Here is a 15412-nt window from a genome sequence, read left to right on the forward strand (position 1 = left end):
AATTATGTTCTTTTTTAATCAGAAACTAAAATGCAAAAATAAATCATATATTTTTATGTAAAAAATATCGTTTGTTCATTTGAGCAAAGCGTCCAATTTCAGCTGATGGTCCCAGATAATTAATTCTCTGGAGAGAATTAACTACACTAAAAGCTGAGAAAAGTCCTGTCAAACCTAAGGACGGAATCAACATCGTTTGAAGAGAATACGGCTATCGTTTTCTCCCTGAGTAGCTGCATGTTCCATACCAACACGTAACAGTGCTTCTAGAAACATCCCCATGGTGAGGAGAAACTAAGGTTGAATCCCCCGCCATACTAGAATTTCACATCATGATAATTTGGAAATTAATTGGATTTTATCATTTTTGAACTGATAGTTTCGGAGACAATAGGCACAACTGCCATGTAAAATTTTGTTTAATTATTGCAACAGCTAATAGTGAAGTTATAAGTTTGTATTACTTGAATAATTATTCTTACAAAAAATAAGCAAAATTTTAACTCAACGTATTGACAGTTATATTTATTCATGTACATATTGTAATCAATTTCAGAAAATAATTTTGGAGATATATACGTGACTAATAAATGCGCAAAATGAAAATGAACGTTTAGCGGAGCATGAACACGTCAATAACGTTTTTATGAATCGAATATTTATGTTTAGAAAAAACAAGGCCGATAGCCATTAGTCGCGTGCATTCGTGTAATGAATGAATGTGCATGTAGGATTGACATGAAAGTCTTAAAGATACAAAAATGACCGAAAAATGGGCTGAAATGACTTAAATAAATAAAAAGTAAATGACTTAGAATGACTTTAACAAACTTAAGGATGAATTGAATGAGCTTAAGAATGAATTGAATGCTTAAAAATAACTGGAATCCTTCAAAAACAACTTGAATGATCTGGAGAATGACTTGAATGGGTTTGAGACTGACTGGTTGTAAAGTGGGTGATCATTTTACATTAAATTAATACAGAAAAGTGATCCCCTCTTCATATCACATAGTTACAAACATAAGTACAGCATGTAGTAAGAACAGATACTACACTTTGATTTTGGCCAAAAGGCCAAGAAAAGGGTATTTATTTGCTCCCTCACCGAGCAAATTATGGCACAATGCCGATTTTTAATGTGAGGAGTGAAGGGGAAATGGAGACCAACTCCCCGGGGAGTAGGGGAGCTGGATAGTGACAATTGGTATGAAGGGTTGCCCCTACATTGACCAAGGTCTTATATGTGGGGTTGGTATTTATTTGCTCCCCCACCGAGCAAATTAGGCACAAGGCCGATTTTTAATGTCAGGACTGAAGGGGAAATGGGGACCAACTCCCCGGGGAGTAGGGGAGCTGGATAGTGACAATTGGCATGAAGGTTTGCCCCTACATTGACCAAGGTGGTATTTATTTGCTCCCCCACTGAGCAAATTAGGCACAAGGCCGATTTTTAATGTAAGGAGTGAAGGGGAAATGGGGATCAACTCTCCACGGAGTAAGGGAGCTGGATAGTGACAATTGGCATACATTAACCAAGGTCTTACATGTGGGGTCGCCTCCACATATGGTCTTTGCTTGCAGTATCTGCCGGAACAGATGGTATTTATTTGCTCCCCCACCGAGCAAATTAGGCACAAGGCCAATTTTTAATGTGAGGAGTGAAGGAAGGGGGAAGGGGAAAGGGGACCAGCTCCCTAGAGGTGGGAAATGGGAGCTGGTTAAAGGTCAGGCATGTGGGGTTGCCCCCACATCTGGTCTTTGCTAGTCATAGCTTGCAGTATCTGCCGGAACAGATACTACACTTTTATCTTGGCCAAAAGACCAAGAAAAACTTAAACAGTTAAGAACAGCATGTATTAACAACAGACCTTTGATCTTAACCAAAAAGGCCGAGCACAAAAGTGTTTCGGACAAACCGACAGACCGACCGACGGGCGCAGTGACTTGTAGAGTCGCTTGCATGCGACTAAAAAGTTAAATTTTACTCACAATTATTTTTCTATTTTCTTTTTGCAGGTGACCATTTACACGCAAAATTTGACCCAACTTAACAGTATTCTAGGAGAGCAGGTAAACATTTTCCTCGTTCCTTTTAAACACCTTTTTAACGCCTACGTGTTTGCGCTATAAAACTTGTCATATTGAGGCTTAATTCTGAAAAAAAACAAAGAATTGTGACTGGACTATAAGAATGGTTATTTTTGTGTGAATCGCTGGAGACAAGAACTGAAGCTACTTGATGTAAAAGGTAACAAGAACAAACGAATATTATCGCAAGGACAAAATATTGCTTTATAGTGATATATATATATATATATATATATATATATATATATATATATATATACACACACACAACTTGCGCTGAACTATGTTCACTTCCGTTCTGTCTCCACATGGACCTTCCGACCACTGTGTTGTATCAGTTAAGATAAAAATGAAATGTAATAAGTCCTCAGGTGTACCTCTCCATCGTACACTATATCGATACTCTATGGCTGACTGGGATAGCTTCCGTATATTTATATCAGATCTACCTCTGTGTTCCATGTTTAAAAAGGATGTGCCCTCTATAGTATCAGACCTGACTGAATGGTTAATTGTAGGTATAGACCGTTTCATACCCTCGAAAAAATTCCAGCAAAACCTAACAGCTAACGGTGGTTCTCTGCCATTAAGCAGAGAAATCACTTTTGCCATTGCTTTCAACGTAATAGATGTACTAAGACTAAAGCCGCTTTCAGGCCTGCCGGCAACTACTGTAAAAAAGTAATAAAGAACGCAAGAGAGTTGTGTACTCAATCAGTCAAGTCTAAAGTAGCTGAGCAGTGACTTGGTACCCACCAGTTTTTGGCAAATAGCAAACAGAATCGTGTGTTCTATCCAAACTCTCATAAATGGACTCGAGGTAATCTCGTCAGCATCAGACAAAGCCAAACTCTTTGCCAAGAACTTTGTAGCTAATTCTACCCTTTGCGACCAAGGCCACCAACTCCGAATATTTCCTCCTGTATCAGAAAACACGCTATTTGATAGACAAATATCTGTACGTGATGTTGTCAAGCTAATCTAAAACCTTGATTCCAGTAAAGCAACCGACCCTGACGGTATTCCAATTATAGTACTCAAAAGAATTCAACCAGAACTAACGTCCATCCTTACAAAACTGTTTAAACGTTGTCTTAAGGAGAATTGCTTCCCATCACCCTGCAAAATCTCATCAGTATGTCCTGTATTTCAGAATTCAGGTGATCGCTCATCCCCCTCTTAATACAGGCCAATAAGTCTCCTGTGCGTCATGAGTAAGTTGCTGGAATTTGTATTAAATAGAGAAGTAATCAACCATCTCAGCAAAAATAACCTTCTTAGTGACACGCAATATGGTTTCCGTTCTGCATGATCTATAACAGATGTGCTTACAGTTATATCTCATAGGATTAGCAAATTTTCGACGGAGGTTACCTTTCTAGGGCAATTGCTCTTGACATATCAAAGACCTTTGATAGAGTATGACATAAAGGTCTACTTCACAAGATCTGTTGCTATGGTATAGCTGGAAATATCTTCTTAATTATTAAACCATTTCGCTCTGATAGGTTCATAAGAGTAGTGGTTGATGGGCAGAAATCAGAAGCTCTTAGTATTAATGCTGGAGTCACTCAGGGGTCCATCCTGGGGCCAACTCTCTTCCTTATCTACATTAATGATGTTCCAAGTAACATCCTTACATCATTCATAGACATTTATGCTGATGACACTACCATCTATGGTAGCACATCTAAGACCGTAAACGACCAAGTTCTCTCCGATTCTCTCTCCTCTGATCTTGAGCAAGTGGTACAATGGGGTAAGGAGTGGCTAGTTACTTTTAATGCATCTAAAACCAAGCTTTTATCTTTACGTCATCAATGCTCTGATCCCCATCTGGCATCAATTGAAATGAATGGCTCTCGTCTTGGGGAGTCCTCATGTTTTGACAAGCTTCTGGGCTTTACCTTTACTTCTGATCTTAAATGAAACACATACATTAAATCCGTTGCCAAGGCCGCTGGAAAAATGGTAGAATCCTTCTATCGATCCAGTAGATATCTCACTGCTGATGCAATTCTCTATCTATATAAGAGCCAGGTACGTCCAAGGATGGAGTACTTTGCCACATTTGGGTAGAAGCTGCTAAAAAGGACTTATCCTGTCTTGATGGAATTAAAATAGACTTCGTAACCTCGTAGGGGATGTCCTTTTCTCTTCCCTGCAACCTCTTTCTCACAGAAGAGATGTTGCAAGTTTGTCTCTGCTTTATCGTTATTTTCATGGCAAGTGCTCGGCTAAGCTCCAATCTATGGTCCCCTCTCACTCAACTTTCACAAAAAACACCCATCTAGCAGAAAACACTATCAATAATTTCCCCCACTCTTTATCTGTGCCTAAACCTAAACGTAAATTCCATAAGCAAAGCTTCCTTCTTAGAACTGCACGCCTATGGAATTGTCTTCCATTTTCCTGCTTTCCAGCTGACTACAATATGGTTGTCATCAAGTCTAACGTATACAAGTTTTTGATGAGCCGTTCCATATAAGTTAACATATTTACCGAATTTCCATTACTAACGGTTACTATATTGTCCCATTTCTACTGTACACGCTTAAACCCTTATCATCGAGTGGTCTCTATGCCTTGATAAGTGGTGATGCCTATGTAAAAATATATATATATATATAGATATGAACATATACATACATACATACATGCATATAAAGCTACCTCCAGCCCGTTTCAGTCACTGCTTCTACTTAGTCCACTTTGATTTCATTAAAAATCTACCGAACTGATGAACATATATCGATGTATACATCCCCGACGAACTTGCTCCGCAGAAAAATCACAACAAAATCAAAACCCTTCACTGTTGAGCTCTCTAAATGCCAGAAAACCTTTATACGTTAATAGTTACTTCCCTCATACTTAGACTTTTGAATTCCTTTCCTGTTATCTACTTGCCTGATTGTACTAATATACAGAAGTTTAAACGTAATGTAAACCAACATTTTGTTAATCTTTTCAAATAGTAGCCCTCACGTCCAAGCAGTTTTTTGTGTTTTGTTTGAGATGAACATAGGTTAAAAAGAGGGCATAATTTTGGAAAGAATTATACTGTTTATATAATAGATTGTCTAAATAAAAGGTTGTCTAAATAATAGATTGTCTTAATAATAGATTGTCTTAATATTAGATTGTTTAAATAATAGATTACCTTAATAATAGATTGTCAAAATAATAGATTGTCTTAATAATAGATTTTCTAAATAATAGATTGTCTAAATAAACTGATTGAGAGTTCTTCTGAAAAGACTGTTGTATACATTTGATTATAGATCATGTCTTCTCTGTAAGCAATGCCAATATTCTATTACCCATTCAAAAAATATGTTAATTACAATAGTTTTAATTTTGTGGAAGTGATTTGATGGAATCCTATACATTAATTAATTACTGTAACGAAAATAATGAACATTTCGATCAATTAAATGTCTGCCTAATGAGATTGCTTCTAGGAAACATGAGGGGACGCCATGTTGTGCTGTAGTAAATTGTATATCTTGTCCGCTCAAAGGCGAAAAGCTAATCATTTTTAGCTTTGTATTTGATTACTTATAAAAGATAGAATCTTACAAAATGTAAATCTAGAATGATCTATAAATTATTGTAATTTTTACTTTTTTCTTGAAATTGTTGCAACAGAAAAATATGGAATTATTTATGTTGAATCTTCTGATGCTTTTTGGGATTTTAATACAGGAATTAACAAACTCGAGTATATATAATTTATATAGTTCTTTCTTCTTCCTCTCACTGAAACTGTTTTTCAATTGGCTTACATCTATAAAATACGCAACCAGGGGATTGTTTCCCTTTTCGTTATAACATGGTCGTGTTCAAATCTAACACCAATAAAAAAAATTTTGAACTACCTCTTCAAAAAAAGAAACGTATTTAGTTATCTACCATTGCAAGAACTGTGATATCAAGGTCAAAAGTTGAGATTGAGAAGTCAGCGTAACTGAGGAGGGGCACTCTGACCTGCAGAGCAGCTCCGTCAGCATTCCCCGCTAAGGGCGCCTTGAGCTATTAGCATTAATCTAACCCCTCCTCAAAGAGAGACGGTAGAGCCTTGAAGGGTGGATCTCCTAGAACAGCACAGATCCAGCACTAAACCTCAATCAACAAGGACCAGGTCATCACATGACTGGTCTTATCTATGTTGATTTTAAGGGCCGAGGAGAAAAATCCCTAGCTGGCTTCAGTCCTCTTAAATAATGTTATTTTTCCTTCCTCCGTTGCTTTAAATCCTGACATTGTTCACTCTCATTCATATTTGTTTTCGAGTCGCTTTGGTGTTCGGTAACTCAGTACTACAAAACATTCTCAACTAAGTGTTCTTTCGAACTGGATGTTTAACGACAGAAAGTTTTATGTCAAACTTAAACCTGGCAGACTGACGAATAGACATAGCGTCATAAAGAGATGTTTGAATTTATTTAGGAAAATGATATTTTAAAACAAAACGTGACCGACCGACAAACATTCTCTTTCAAACTTAAGCGAGCAGATTAATGGATTGATATGACGTAATAAAGTGATACGAGGTGCATTAAAAAAGTTTCCAGATATTTTTCGTGATCACTTTTATTGATAGTACATACATGAAACCTTAGTCCCATTCGAAGTAAGCTTCTCCGGCTGCAATGCACTTGTTGTAATTCTGGAAGGCCCTATGGAAGTCCTCATGTCTAAGCCTGTCAATGGCCTACGTCACAGCCTCTTTCATTTCCTTAATTGTCTCATAACGACAGTCTCTAAGGTTTTCCTTAAGCTTGGGAAATAACCAAAAATCACAGGGACCAAGGTATGGACTATAGGGAGAGTGAGTAACTGTTTGGATGCCCATCTTGGTCAAGCAGTTTGTGACAAGCATGAAGCACTCTTTGGATAAACTTCAAACAAATCTTCCTCATCTTCAGTTCATTGTGAATGATTGTTTTTACAGTTCCCACACTGACATCAAACTGTGCACTTATTGTCTCTATAGACACCCGACGGTCCTTATCTATGAAATTCTATACTGGTCAATCAACTCTGATGTTCTGACTTCTTTACTCATCCTACACCTCTCATTATACCTCACACACTCTCTGCCTTCCTTGAATCTCCTATGCCACTCAAAAACTGATGCTCGAGGTATGCAAGATCATAAAAATTGGTTAATTATTCCATGAGATGTATAGGAATAACATACTGAATTTTCAATTTTAAATGCCTGCACAAAAAGCCTGGAAGCTTATTGAAGGCACCTCGTATGTGAATTCATCTAAAAAATTATATTTAAAACGAAAACGAGACCAACTGACGAACATTCTGTTTTAAACTTAAGCCTGGCAGAGAAAGCAACTCATAGAGATGGGAAGAATGCATGCAAAATAAATAAATAAACTTTACTGATAAATGCAAAAAGAAGAATTACATCTTTCATATGCCTCGTGCCAAAAATCTTTTCCTTGCAGGAATTTTCAGACCTGATTAACAGACTGGAATTTATTAAGTAAATAATCCCCAGTTCTTCGTTCCTCATTGGTGGGAAGATTTCAATTTTTTTTTTCAATTCTGACTGTATCATTCCAAAGATTCCCAAGTTACCGGTCGATTTCATTTAAAAATGGATAAGCGATCAGCTGCTGTAAAAGTTTCAAATCTGAATAAATATTTTATCAAATATCTTAAGGGCTTTTTTAAAACTCTTATCCACTTACAAGAAGGGATGCGGCTACTTGAACGCAAGGAGATACTATTTGAAACCATATCTGCAGGGGAATTGTGTAGGGAGTTGAGCATCAAAGATGTTTGTTGACATTACATTTAAAATTCTGGCGTTAATACAATCAAAGAAGCAGGAAACAAGAATGCAATTCGAAAGTTTAGCAATTCAAGGGAAGAAACTACTTAAGTAGGAAGCTTTCCGGCACCTAGAGACCTTTACAGTGAAGGGATGGAATTCTACCGCTTGTCGGGTTAGCCTGATGTATTTAAATCAAGGAGACATAAATGTGTCGGCTTCATTAAAGCACGCTCCATTAAAGTACTTGTAAAACAAGCGCAGCGATGAAACGCTGCAGCAATGGAATAGGGGGTGGTGCTTGGTTAATAGTGCAATAACTATGAGATTAGAGACAGTTTTTGCAGCCATGTCTAAATGGGAAAGAGTAATTGCAGATACATAAGTCTAGATGTGACAACAAGATTCTATGCATGGGGAATCTTACAGAAACACAACATTATCATTATTATTGACTGACTAGAAATTTGACGGATCATTATTCAAGATTTCTCACTTGCAATTAGATGTGGAGTTGCTTGGAATGTCCGTGTATTCACGACTTCTCTTGGGTAATATTGCAAATCATTTTGTATTATCGCAAAGTCGTTTACCGTTTTTTCTTGCTAACAACAGCCGTTGACCTTATATAGAAATGGAGTGGCAATGAACATTTCCAAGGTTATATTACCCTCCGTAAGAAATCAGTAAATTTCTTGTTAGTGATGTCATTGTTCAATTTTTCACTCTCTCCGTTATCCTTCACAATCAGATTGCATAATACCATGCGGGGTTAATACCATGCGAGGTTAATACCCGTTGCTTATTTGTGTGCGTGTGTCTACTTTTTTTATATGTGGGTGAATTGAATTCTTGGGTTTCTAGAAGTTTTAGTTTCATTCGTCTCGTAAGATGTTCTTTCTATATATTTTTGTCTAATTTCTATTTCAATTTATTATTGCCAGGTTAGCGTTCGTTTGTAATGTGGGTTCGTTTCTACACTGGGGGATTTGTTTTGATATTTCAGCTGTTTTCATCATTGTCGTGCGTTTTATTGTCTCAATCATCCCTTCAATTTCAATTTCTCCTAGGTTTATTTTTGGTTTTCTCGAAACTGTCCCCAGTGTTCTTATTATTATTGGTATTACGTGATTCTCTTTATGTTCCTGGCAAGTTCAACATATTTGATTAGTTCGTCTGTCTCATTGAACTGCACCGTGTGATCCTCTGATGCGTCGAAACTACAATTTCGCTGAGCGTTCATTCTTGTCGATTAAAATCAGCTCTTGTTGCCTTGTTTGGATTATTTGTGTGTGTGTTTACTATCGTGTTCCTGAGATTTCTCTTTTCCAATACTAACTCCTGAGATCGATCGGATCAAACGGATTTAAGATATATACCTTCGCTGAAATATGATATATTTACATCAGTATTGTTTCGTCAAATATCATAAAACAATTTTGCTCAAATCATGCTACTACGAATCGAAATAATGGTGGATATGGATTACTTAAATGAAAAAAAAATAAATAAATAAATAAAAAACGATGAATCCATTCGCCAATCTCCTTTATACAGAGTCAAAGGACATTCAAGTGTATTCATTTAATCTACATTATTTTCTGTTTTTCAGTTTGGAGAATATTTTGGTTATTCGCTCGGTGTGACAGACGTCAATGGTGATGGGTAAGTATATTCTTCACACCTAACATTAGTGTGTGCGTGTGTGTGTTTGTGTGTGTGTGTGTGTGTTTGTCCTGATATGTGAGACACGATTTAGACCTCAATTCCAATCTCTTCCAAAGGTATTCTAAGCGTAACCATAACATTTCAAGCATATTTAATAATTCATGCATTCTAGTATAAATTAGATTATTCTATTCTCGATATTGGTTTCCCCGATATTTTTTAGTTAGAATTCTTTCTAGAAAGACACCGAGTAATTACAAGTATAATCGTAATTGAAAGTATTTTTGTACTATTTACTGGACTTGAACTTGGCACACTCAGAATGTCAATCCATGTCATTAACCACTTAATCATCGTCATCTTCCATTTTATCATAAAAAATAATTAATTGATGTTTTATAGAAATTCGAATAAGGGTTCCAGGCATAAAGTTTAATCGCAAATATATCTTGATTTTAATATTCATAAAATTATATAACGGTCGTTTAAAACGTTTCTGTTTTGCTAATTAATATTAACGATCAGAATACCCGTCGATGGACGAATATTTTGCTAGTTCATATATAACTATTTAATATATAATTATTCTTTTCACCCCTGACGCACACTGCATTTTCGTCATACAATGTGCGTATGGATGCCAGCACCATTCACCTTAGACGCGTTGAACCGGCTTCTTTTGTAATTCACAAGTGATCCTTAGTTGCATGTATATCCCGGCCAGAGAATATGACTACGTTAGGTTTTGCAGTTCCTGCAGGAAAGTGTTAACGTCCTTCTACGTACAATTTTTGATATTCCCAAATAGTCACCCATCTATTATAAACCATGCTCAACAATCCTTAACTTAGGTTATCTGAGGAGAATCCGTTATCAACAAGATCATGCCGTATTTGTCATAATATGTGCTAATCTTAAACTTTTAATCTAAATATGTATTTTTGGTTTCAATTCCAGCTTGGACGACATCATTGTTGGTGCCCCGATGTATTCTAAATTCAAAGACGGTTCTTACGAAACTGGTCGGGTGTTTGTATTTTATCAAACAGCAAAGGTAATACCAGTTTTGAATTCATGTTTAATTGTAATCGAAATTATAATGGATTTTAATAACGTTTAAAACTATTTCTAATGGCATTTTCTAATTCTTTTATATGTAAACTAATAATATTTTACGGACGTTTTTATTTGTTCAATGTGGTTGAAATGGGCAATTATAATTCCAGGGATTAATCTACAACTGAGACATAAGGTATGAATGCAGAAAATAAATTTGCATAAAATCTATGAAAGTTAAAATTAAAAAAAAATAAGATCAAATATATTGCGATAAAAATCATCACATTCAAAAAAATCAATTATACATTTTCAAAAAAATAATTTAAAAGAAAATCCGATATTGTTATGTTCTTGTGTGTGTACGTTGGTTACCAAAATCGGAATATAATTTTTAAAAATACAGTGTTTACGCTAATACTAATATCACATCAGTTACTACTATACCATCGTACAAACATCTTAAAATAATGGAAACAGTGCGTCTGTTACAGAAACTCTACCAAAACATGAATGTTCGGCAGAAAACTAAGCAAAACAAGGCAGAGCGTGTTAAAGTCATCTGAGGAAATACTCACAGCTTAAAATCAATGACCATGACTGATTTTTAAAACAAACATTATTTACGCACTGACTTATAAGTCAGCGGGCATTTTATATGAATGTAAATTCAAAATGTTGAGTCGGCTTAAAAAGCAGACAATCAGCAATCTCTCTCTCTCTCTCTCTCTCTCTCTCTCTCTCTCTCTCTCTCTCTCTGTATATATGTATATTAATACATATATATAGTCGTACATATATAATACTGTTTCGCTTTATCACAACTTGTCAGTGTGGCTAGACTAGCAATTACTTCAAGCCAGGATTGAAACTCGAACACCTAGGCGACAGTCGGCGCTACTTGCCGTTACGCTATTTGGCTGCTGTTAAGATAAGTATGCAAAATTACAATGTTTAAACATTGTCCAAATGCCTAAGCTCTATTTATTTATACAAAGAGCATTGCTTTTTACGCTAGTGGTAGTTTTTCTATTTATTTAAAGTGTGTGTGTGTGTGTGTGTGTGTGTGTGTGTGTGTGTGTGGAACATTAAAAAAATCAAGATCATTTACACATTCATCAATATTTCGTCTTTATTTCAAGACTTTCTCATAATTACTGATTTAAAGAATAACAAACAACTACAATATTTGAAAATATATGTACTGCGTTTATAACATATATTCTTTTTTACCTTAAAACGAAACATAATCGTTTAAATTTCAAAAGTGTCATACGATTATAATGTGAAGATAATGTTTTTGTTCTGATTTCGAAACAACGACAGTCGTTAGATTTCAAAATATACAGTGCGTTTATGAAGTGGAATGTTTTTTTGTTTATTTGTTTTATATCGATGTTAAGCACAAAATTTTGTTTCAGTAAATGAACTAACATGGATCTTAATTAATATTCCGTTCGGTTTGTATTAATTTGCAGATTAATAGATAATAATATAAATTAATTTAATGAGTCAATCTAGTTTAAAGTGTAAAGAATGGTCATGTTATAATGTATGAGAGAATAGTACATTTAAGGAATTGTTATTTAGATATCTCTTTTATACATATCGATCCTTTTCTTAAGTTCACATTAAGTTTCATCGATGTATATCTAATGACAGTCATCGCATGGAATAATATACATATCTGCATTTGATGCGGGAATTTTGGTAAATGTTTTTGTTTCAATGTTTGTTTTAAGTTTGTGGTGTGGTTTGTATTATTGGAGTTTCTAGTTTCTTTAGAGCGTTGCCAATTCTTGCATTAAACTATGTTGAATATATAGGATTGTAGGCAATACTGGAATTTTCATAATATTAGGTAAAACAAAAGAAACATGCAACATTAAATGCCTATAATAGCTAAGGAAATATTGTTCGTCGTAATGTTTATAAAATATTTGTAAGACGACCACATTAATCTTTTTGGTCGAAAATGTAAACTTCTTTTGTAACTATTTCACTTATAATTATTGTAGTATAATATTATTTTCCCTTATTTAATAGACTGTATTATGATTGTTCAACATAGGCATGTATTTTTAACTAAAAATATTTATTTTAAACATATTTTCCGTCAAAATTAAATGTCCGTTTTACCCTAATAATCAATTCATTTATAAATTTTGTGGTTATTTTAAAAATGACATGTTAAAATGTTTTTATAATAAACTAAATTAGCTAATATATGCTTTTGGCTGATTCGGTAAGTAATTTTGATAGATCATCTCGTATAAAATGTACTAAATGTATCATATATTCCCATTAATCTAGTAATTACAATTATTCATCGTTTTCAGTCTTGATTTCCGTTATACATTTCATATACCGAAGTCAAACAGAAATATGATTATGTATGTTCTTGATAGTTTCTGTGGACTTTAATGAAAACGAAAAAAAGGTGTCATTTAATTGTAAATTTCTCTTTGTTTTAAAATATTGTTCTACTTTTTATTGAGAAGGATGAGTAAAATTATATCATCTCTGTCATTATTCGTTTCAATACATTTAACGTATATGTTTATTATTCGTCTATCTGAATTATTTGTCTATCTGTATTATTTCTCTATTTGCATTATTTGTCTATCTGTATTATTTGTCTATCTGTATTATTTCTCTATTTGCATTGTTTGTCCATCTGCATTATTTGTTTATTTGTATTATTTGTCTATCTGCAGTATTTGTCCATCTGCATTATTTGTCTATCTGTATTATTTGTCTATCTGTATTATTTCTCTATTTGCATTATTTGTCTATCTGTATTATTTGTCTATCTGTATTATTTCTCTATTTGCATTATTTGTCTATCTGTATTATTTGTTTATTTGTATTATTTGTCTATCTGCAGTATTTGTCCATCTGCATTATTTGTCTATCTGTATTATTTGTCTATCTGTATTATTTCTCTATTTGCATTATTTGTCCATCTGTATTATTTGTTTATTTGTATTATTTGTCTATCTGCAGTATTTGTCCATCTGCATTATTTGTCTATCTGTGTTATTTGTCTATCTGTATTATTTGTCCATCTGTATTATTTGTTTATTTGTATTATTTGTCTATCTGTATTATTTGTCTATCTGTATCATTTGTCTATCTGTATTATTTGTCTATCTGCATTATTTGTCTATCGGTATTATTTGTCTATCTGTATTATTTGTCTATCTGCATTATTTGTATATCTGTATTATTTGTCTATCTGTATTATTTGCTTATCTGTATTATTTGTCTATTTGCATTATTTGTCCATCTGTATTATTTGCTTATCTGTATTATTTGTCTATCTGTATTATTTCTCTATTTGCATTATTTGTCTATCTGTATTATTTGTCTATCTGCAGTATTTGTCCATCTGTATTATTTGTCTATCTGTATTATTTGTCTATCTGCATTATTTGTCTACCTGTAGTACTTTTGTATATTATTTGATACTAAGAACGATGTAACTGCATTTAATTTGCATTACATCTATGTATTTATTTCTCTATCATTGTGTGCCATAAATTTCCTGACAGAATCCTACACATCTTCCTTGAATAAGAATGTTATAATTAACGATTTTGCTCAGTAGATGTCCATCTAAGCATTGAGGCTTGTTTGTACTTTTTTATGTCAACGAATTCGTCGGAGCTTTTATATGAACAGCGTGTTTTCTGAAAATTAAAATATTTTGGTTTGCATCAAATTTGATCAATAGTTTTTAAACACCAATTAAACAAGTTTCCTCTCAATTTTCTTAAATCAAAATCATATAACAAAATTTGATCAAAATTGGAATAAAGATCCTAAATATAAACTGATTCTTTTAGTGTGTGTGTATATATATATATGTGTGTGTGTGTGTGTGTGTGTGTGTGTGTGTGTGTGTGTGTGTGTGTGTGTGTGTGTTTGTACCTGTGTGTGTTTGTGTGCGTGAATGTGTGTGTATCACATTTTCATGGAAATTAACTATTTATATTAATCCTAAAATGGATATTGACTTTTTTGCCGGCATGATATTTCGCAAATCCCAAAATCGATTAACACATCATGAAATAAACAAGCCAAAAATTACATCTCGATATCAAAACGATTACATCTTAGAACAGGACCCGTTTCCTATCGACCATTTCTATTGGTTACCTGTCAAGCGTTAGACAAAAAGATGATTATTGGTCAGAAATCTTACATTATGTCTACAAAATAAATTTTATTATACTCCGTATCGTAAATAAAATTGAATGTTTATACCAACGTTTTTACCCATCGAATAATTGTTAATTCTTAATTCATTAATGGCCGTTTGTTTTTTATTCTGCTAAAACTCATTTTGCTAAAAAATGTTCAAATTGTGTTTTTGTTTAAAACAATACTTAAAATGTATATTTGATATCATTTTTTGTGCGAAATATTTTAAAACAATAAAAAACGTAGTATTTTGACTCTTCATCCTCATAATGTCAAGCGAAATAAAACAAAAATGTGATTATGCCCCTTTTGCGCGATGTTTACTTTTTTATGCAGTTGGTTTTTATTAATGTGTTTTTCTTTTCTTTTCTTTTCTCCTTAAACTCCAGCACACATTTCTCCATTTGAAAAGAGATATTTTATTGGGCAAAGTAAACAAGGGTAGATTTGGCTGGGACATTTCTGCCCTTTCAGATATCAATTATGACGGATTTAACGGTAAGAAATCAATTTATCCAGAACACTTTAATTTAAAAATTAGTTACTGACGTGGTCTAGGAAACAATTTTTTCCTTGTACTCCAGCTATGAA

At 33.9% G+C, this 15412-nt stretch overlaps 1 protein-coding gene and 1 pseudogene across 3 annotated transcripts in view; one reads left to right on the forward strand and one right to left on the reverse strand.

Moving 5' to 3' along the window:
- LOC145292206 (integrin alpha-8-like) overlaps positions 1–15412 on the forward strand; it is a 506022-nt gene that overhangs the window by 428868 nt on the left and 61742 nt on the right. For all 3 annotated transcript variants that reach the window (XM_080138520.1, XM_080138521.1, XM_080138522.1), the window contains exons 10-13: positions 2020–2073; positions 9504–9556; positions 10517–10613; positions 15211–15319. In XM_080138520.1, coding sequence (XP_079994646.1) covers positions 2020–2073; positions 9504–9556; positions 10517–10613; positions 15211–15319 — 313 coding nt within the window. The remainder of the gene's footprint in view (positions 1–2019; positions 2074–9503; positions 9557–10516; positions 10614–15210; positions 15320–15412) is intronic.
- LOC145292611 (U2 spliceosomal RNA) lies at positions 954–1090 on the reverse strand (annotated as a pseudogene).

Source organism: Euprymna scolopes, chromosome 13 (assembly GCF_053919585.1).
Source record: "Euprymna scolopes isolate OS-2025 chromosome 13, ASM5391958v1, whole genome shotgun sequence".
NCBI classification, from domain to species: Eukaryota; Metazoa; Mollusca; class Cephalopoda; order Sepiida; family Sepiolidae; genus Euprymna; species Euprymna scolopes.